This window comes from the organism of the source record quoted next, unplaced genomic scaffold (genome assembly GCF_019419815.1).
Source record: "Pyrus x bretschneideri cultivar Hongxiangsu unplaced genomic scaffold, Pyrus_bretschneideri_v1 Contig18, whole genome shotgun sequence".
Classification (NCBI taxonomy): Eukaryota; Viridiplantae; Streptophyta; class Magnoliopsida; order Rosales; family Rosaceae; genus Pyrus; species Pyrus x bretschneideri.
Window position 1 is genome coordinate 6444460 of NW_025999479.1, and position 7041 is coordinate 6451500.

Consider the following 7041-nt stretch of genomic DNA (forward strand, 5'->3'; position numbering starts at 1 on the left):
AGGGTTTAGAGAGAGAGGGGTTTGGCAATATTGAGAGAGAAAAAAGATTGATTTAATTGTGAGGTGTGTTTGATTCACCCCATTGTGTCTTTATTTATAGTAGTAGAAAGGGTAAAACATTTCCCTTTAGGATTACAACATTTAATAGATGATCTAATCCTAATAGGAATATATATAATACTTTCCCAAATTCCCTAGGATTCACACAATCACATTCCTATTCTAAATATGATTGCAACACCGATTAAATTTTTATAAAAAAAATCAATTTTTTTAATCTTATATGCATCCATTCTTAAATATACCAATTTGTTAAAAATGTACCCTTTTTTAATTTAAAAAGTACCCATTTTTTATATAAAATTTCATTCAATTTTTCTCTAATTCATTTTTCAAACTTATATGGGTACATTCTATTTCGTTGATTTGAGAATGTATCCATGTCAAGTTTAATAAAAGAAATTTAATAATGTTATTAAGCCTCATATCTTTTTTTTTTTTTTTTTTTTTTTTTGTGCTTTTGAAAAATGTACTCATACTTTGGTACAATAATTTTTTGGTTGGTTTTGATGAACATATGCATGTGTGTATACACACACACACACACAAAATATATTGGAGAGTAGAATTCATCTTTAATACTTTTAATCCCATAAATGATGGGTTTTATTAAAAATCTCATTAATATAAATAAATAAAAATTTTATTTTTAATTTAAAAATATAATAACCTATATAGAAATACATTATTACATTAATGCCCGAAACTTCAATAAAAAACTAAAAACCACCAGATTTCCGTCAAAGAACATTGGTAGTTAAGGACCGCATCCAAAGTGTCAAAAAAAAAAAAGTTTTTGGTTACGGTCCCTTACCACTAATATTTTTTAACTGAAACATACATTAGCATATTAACACTGCTATTATTGTCCGTACCTTTTTAAACAAACCAGCAATTTTGTAACCGTAAAACGACTTAAAATTCTCATTGAAAACACAGTTAATTATTTACGTTGTAGATAGTTGTTCTCGTTGAAATTTCGTACGGGAGACTTACCCATAATTTGAATCAGTAATATTTGTACCCATACTTTATTCTGTTTGATTTTAATAAATTATGCACCACAGTTTTTGTTTTTCAATGTGACGACTATGATTATATGATTATTTACATTTGACAACAACGAACCTAGTCCCCTTATACTTCAATTTAATCCTTATATGACCAGCCACATGTTTTGATTTTTTTTTTTAGGAGTACATCGATATTTTTACATTATGAAAGGGGGAATTCAGCTAAGCCACGCAATGAACAGCCTAATTTGGTGTCGAATTCACTATCCACGAGATTCGAACTTTAAACCTCTCTTTTTAAGTTAAGAGGAATATCATCAGATCGTAGTACTGAGTGACTTGATCTTTAAAAATTCAAATCTTATCAAATTCCAACCTAGTCCTTCAATAGTCCTGACTCAATCAAGACTCGAACCGAATCAGTATCTAAATTTGATTCTTTAGCTCTCTTAACTTCACTAGGACCAGGCCGAATTACTTCCTTGGCTGGACAAATCACCATCCGGCTGAGACCCACAACCTTGTCTCTGAGCTCACATCTTCTCGGCCCAACTCCTGAATTTCAAGCCCAAATAGAAACGTAACTAGAAGAGGAATGCAAAGGAAAGAGTAGATGATTTGAGACCACCGTGATAAGCATAATTATTGGCCCTAAATGAAGCTAAAACATCTGCAGTTTAATTTCCTTCTCGATAAATATGTGTATAAATAAATTTCATTTGATGAAGTCATAATTTTTCAATCCACCAAAAGAAACCAAGGTACCCCATTAGAAGCCTTGAAAAGATAAGTGAATGACCAATGGTCATTTATTAATATGTAACAATCAAGTTTTTATTCAAAACATTTGGTTGGTCTGTTTTAGTTTTCGATTTAGTTGCTTTTTCACAATAATAATCTTTAAAACATACTTTACAAGATAGACAATTATGATTATTCATACTGTAAGATGCAAAAAATAAAAAAATAAAAAAAAGGCAGATTTGGATCTGATCCCTTACCACTAATATTCTTTAACTGAAATCTTATTAACACTACCATAATGTCCTTACCATTTTCAACAAACCAGCAATTTTGTAACAATAAAACTACATAATTTTCTCATTGAAAACACAATTAATTTTCTTATGTGATTAGCCACATGTTTTGATTCTTAGAATAACTCGAATCTTATCAAAACCCAACCTAATTCTCAAGGTTCTAAAATACGCTAGGCATTAGTCAGGTGGCGGGCTGGGGCCTAGCGCCTAGGCGGACTAGGTGAATTTAAGTAAATCTATTATATTTCGTGTAAATAAGTGTCTGTTTATACTTAAAATATATATAATTTCATCATGAACTGCAAAATAAAGTGACTTATATATTATGAAGTATTGGAACATAATGAAAACATGAGGAACACGCATATAATGTGTGCTCATTTAAGTATTCAACAAGTCTCTTACAATTTTTTGAAAAAAACAAATTGCAAAATGAAAATTATTTATTTTCTGTCTAAGTGAGTCACAACTTAGGCGGGTGCCTAGGCAAGTCTGGGTGGGCTAGACAGGCGTCTTAGCAGGTCTTGACGCTCTTTCTTAATTTTCAAACGCCTAGGCATTAATCGAGGCGGTGGCCGGTTCCTAGCACCTAGGTGGGGTCTAGGCGGCGCTAGTGCTAATTCATCAATAGTCCTAACTCAATCAAGACTCAACTGAATCAACATCTAAATATTCTTTAGCTCTGTTAATTTCACTACTACTACGGTGTAGTGGTATTCCTCTTCACTTGTAAGTGTGAGAGGTCTTAAGGTTTGATTTTCGCTAAAGGCAAATTTGAACTACATTATTGCTAGCTCATTATGAGGCTAAACCCGCCCCTCCCCTTAGTGTAAAAAATATCCTTTGTCAAAAAAAGAACAAATTCCCTAGGACTAGATCGAATTACTAGTGTCTAACCATTGGGCAGAGTACTTTACTTCCTGGGCTAGACGCATCACCACCGGGCCGAGACCCACAACCTTATCTCTGAGCTCACATCTTCTAGGCCGACCTCCTGAATTTCAGGCCCAAATAGAAACATAATTAGGAGTGGAGTGCAAGGTAAAGGGTAGATGATTTGAGATCCCGTTTAAGTGACAAAACCATAATCCCAAGTGAAAAAAGTAAATGGAAAATGCACAAGTTGAAAGAATCACACTCAATCACGATGTAATGCATGCCATTCTAGGAGGAGGACCCCATTCAATGAGGAATGAAACCTCATTTGACCATCTTTTACTTTCGGTGTAAGTTGAATAACAAAATATTTAGAATCTTCACAGCCGTTGGATCGGATCATATCAGATCAGTTAATCTTTAATTAGACACAGACAAGTCTGGCGGGGCTAGCGTTTGAAAGCTCAAGAATTTGACATACCCCTTCATGATCCCTTTTGGTCACAAAATTCCATCATGCGTCTCTTCATAGGATCTTTGTCCAGTTTAGTTGAGTTGAGGATTTAACTAAACAAGTTTTATATGTTTTTCATTACCCATATTGTTGGAATATGGCTTTTGTTCTCGGATTTTGCTAAGATCAATTAGTCATCCACTCATGTATGTCAGCATTCGCCAATACACGCATTACAAACGAACTAGAAAATACTTTAATTTTACATCTCCTTTGTCTTAAAATTTCTAATTACATAGTTTAACAAAAGTCCCAGCAACGAGCCTGAGACCCTCGCTCACAAAAAACAAAAACAAAAACCAAAAAAATTGACACCAACAATTCCTCCTTGTCAGCAAATCACATTCTTAACATATTTTACTGACATGTCTAATTGTAATTTACAAAGTAAAAGGAATCTCGAATTATTTGGGTGGGGCAAATAAGGTTGGAGCCTACTACATAATACAAACATGCTACCCCGTCTAAGCGGTTGGCCATCATCCCAATTAATACTTAGGCATTTGAAAATTAAGAAATGACGCTTAGACCACCTAGGCGGGCATCTCACTTAGACAAAAAATAAATAACTTTCATTTTGCATTTTAATTTTTTCAGTAAATTGTCAGAGACTTGTTGAATAATTAAAATAACACACATATATGTTTGTTCCCCATGTTTTCATTATGTTCCAATACTACATAATATATATGTCATTTTATTTTGTAGTTTATAATAAAATTATATATATTTTAAGTATAAACAGATATTTATTTACACGAAATATAATATATTTAGTTAAATCTACCTCATCCGCTTAGGTGCCCGCCTAACCGTTTAGGTGCTAGGTCCCAACCCGCCGTCCGACTAGCGCCCAACGTCTTTTAGAACCTTCAGTAATCATCAATGTAATGTGAAGCTTTGGCAATTGGCACAGTCAATTATTGTTAAAATTCAGTGCAATAAGTCAGCTTTTTATTTATTTAATTAAAAACTTCGAAATATTTATGCTTTTGTAAACTGGTACAGTAATATACTAATATCAAACTCCAAATAGAGATAGAGGAGCAGAATGTTGGGCAAGGCAGAGAGAGAGAGAGAGAGCAAATGATCACTATATTTAAAGCCTTCGAGAGGTTCAGAAGTCGACAATTACCAGACCATGTGGTTCTGTTGGTCTCCAACCAGCTCACAATAGCCAAACACTAAAACTACATGAAGCGGCTCAAGACAGTGTTGCGATGCGTAATTAGTTTGAAATATCATTACAGTGATGTTTCCATATACCTAAAGTTACATACAGTGCACTTTGTGACCAAAACATTGTGTTTTGAACTTGGTTTTTGTACATAGTTGGATTGGTGAGGAAGTTATATGGAGAATCGAAAGCACAAAAAATAGAAGTAAAAATAAACTCAGAAAAACCAAATAAAACTCAAAAAATATAAAATAAAATAAAAAGAAACCAAAAAATTCCCTCATCAGTAAAAGACAACCAAAAATACCTGAAATTTTTGGCTCAAGCTTTTCAATTGGGGATGATTAAAATTACCAAATTAGCCTCTCTTTCTTCCTCCTCCCATCTCAGTAATCAGGCATGAGGTGGCTGATCTTCCCTTCTTCCAGCGCCATCTTCCGCTCTGTAATTTTCAACCAAATGCAGACGCCGGTAAAGCTAAGCACCAAGCTCGCGAACCCACTTCCCAATCCGATGCCGACGATCGCCAGAATCGAAAGCCCCTTGCTTTTCAGCGGCGGCAAAGGGTACCCATAAAGCTCCTTGTTTCCCTCAAACGATGTCGCATTGAATCTCGGCAGGTTCCCGCTCCGATTGCCCAGCGAGACCGGAATCGGACCCGCGAGCTTGTTGTTGGAGACGTCGAAGGCGGAGAGGCGGACGAGAAGGCCCAATTGCTGGGGAATGGGGCCGGTGAGGGAGTTGTCGTGGAGGTCGATGACGTTGAGGTAGGCGCACAATGTGAGCTGCGGCGGAATCGGACCGGATAATTGGTTGGAGGAGAGGTTGAGGACGGCGAGGTTGACGAGGTACTGGAGGTCGGAGGGGATGGGGCCGGCGAGGAAGTTGGAGGAGAGGTCGAGGGCCTGGAGGTTGGTGCAGTTGGCGAGGAAGGGGGAGATGGAGCCGCGGAGTGAGAGGTTGGTGAGAGAGAGCTTGTAGATGCGGCCATTGTTGCAGGTGGCGCCCTGGAGGTAGGAGGTGAAGCCGCTGCAGGGGTTGGCGAAGGTGGATTTGGTCCAATTCTGGAGGGATTTTGTTGGGTCTTGGAGGGATTCGCTCAGATGGGTTAGGCACGCCTCGTCGCTCGGATCTGATGTGGTGGGTCGGAAAACAGCGACGTTTAGCAGAGTTATCAATAACATAGCAGAAGTAGAAGCAGTTCTAGCAGGAGTAGGAGCAGAACCCATCTGGGCAAAAACGTCAAGTTTTGGGAAACTTTGGTTGCTTTTGGTAAATTTGAAGGTTTGGGATTTTGGGCTTTGGAGAAAACAGAGAGAGAGAGAGATTGGTGTTAAAAAAAATAGAGAGAGGGAGCTGAGGAACTGTGTTGCAATTCCGTGTGTGCGTGTTTAGAGAGAGAAAGAGATGAGGGGAGGGAGGGAGGGAGAGAGAGAGAGAGAGAGAGTGGGGGAGGGCACTAAGTTGGAGATGGCTATTGGTGGTGAAAATTAAGTGTTTGACACGAGGGAGGGACTGGGGGGGTGGGTGGGCCAATGGGCTGTGGGGAGGAGGTAGGGGCCGGCGAGGGCGTAAGACAGGGACAATAAGCCAGGGGTATTTTGGTCATTTAGAGAGTTTCTGTTGCTGGGGAACCAGCACTGCTTGTCTCTATGGCAGCGATTGATAGTCGATCCGGTCGAGGAATAGTCGATGATGGTGAGATTGTGAATTTGTGAGAGAGAAGGGCTTCTTGATCTATTCCCTAATTCCTCCAATTTTTCAAAGAAGTACGTCGGCCATTAATTCAATATTGCATGCTATGCGTTGATGTACTGTGGAATTCTCGTTTACAAATTAGCGAGATTTGTCACCGTTTAATTTGTTAAAAATGGAGACGTACTCTGGATTTTTCCATAAAAGTTATAGAGGTTTGTGAGCATTTTTGTCAAATATCAACGGGCCTGCATGCATAATTCAGAGGCGAGGACTGCGTGCCCCTCTGTGTCTGTCACTCCATATGGTTCGCCTGCACCACCATGGATTCTAAAATCTTTAGTAAAAATTTGATCTATTGATTGAAAAAGGACAACAACAATAATGGTATGTACAATTAATTGGTATTATAAGGAAAACATAGGAAAATGTGATTTGCAATCTTGCTGGTAATGTCACACTTTTTTAATCCTCCTCCACCCTTCGTACTGAGTGTCAAACAAATTGGGACCTTGAGAGGCGAGAATGGGGATTGTTGATTGGGGCAGTGGGATCGTTGGGGTCGAGTTTCTCCCAAAATCGCCTAATACTCTACGTATTCTTCGAGGCTAAATACGATGAGTTTGTTGTTGTTGTTGTTGGTTACCTTTGGAGGATAAGGATCCT

General features: G+C 37.8%; 1 protein-coding gene across 3 annotated transcripts; it reads right to left on the bottom strand.

Annotated features, from left to right (window-relative positions):
• Nucleotides 1-2562: 2562 nt before the first annotated feature.
• Nucleotides 2563-6476, bottom strand: LOC103931591 (receptor-like protein 44). Of its 3 annotated transcripts, XM_048582019.1 has the most exons (3): nucleotides 4988-6476; nucleotides 4291-4373; nucleotides 2563-3107 (listed from the first exon to the last, which is right to left on the bottom strand). In XM_048582019.1, the coding sequence occupies exon 1, from the start codon at nucleotides 5907-5909 to the stop codon at nucleotides 5067-5069; it is 843 nt and encodes a 280-aa protein (XP_048437976.1). In that variant the 5' UTR covers nucleotides 5910-6476; the 3' UTR covers nucleotides 2563-3107; nucleotides 4291-4373; nucleotides 4988-5066. The 3 variants fall into 3 exon arrangements, with proteins under 3 accessions (XP_048437976.1, XP_048437977.1, XP_048437975.1); XM_048582020.1 differs by lacking the exon at nucleotides 4291-4373 and having other exon boundaries at nucleotides 2564-3107; XM_048582018.1 differs by lacking the exon at nucleotides 2563-3107 and having other exon boundaries at nucleotides 3686-4373.
• Between the last annotated feature and the right edge of the window lie 565 nt (nucleotides 6477-7041).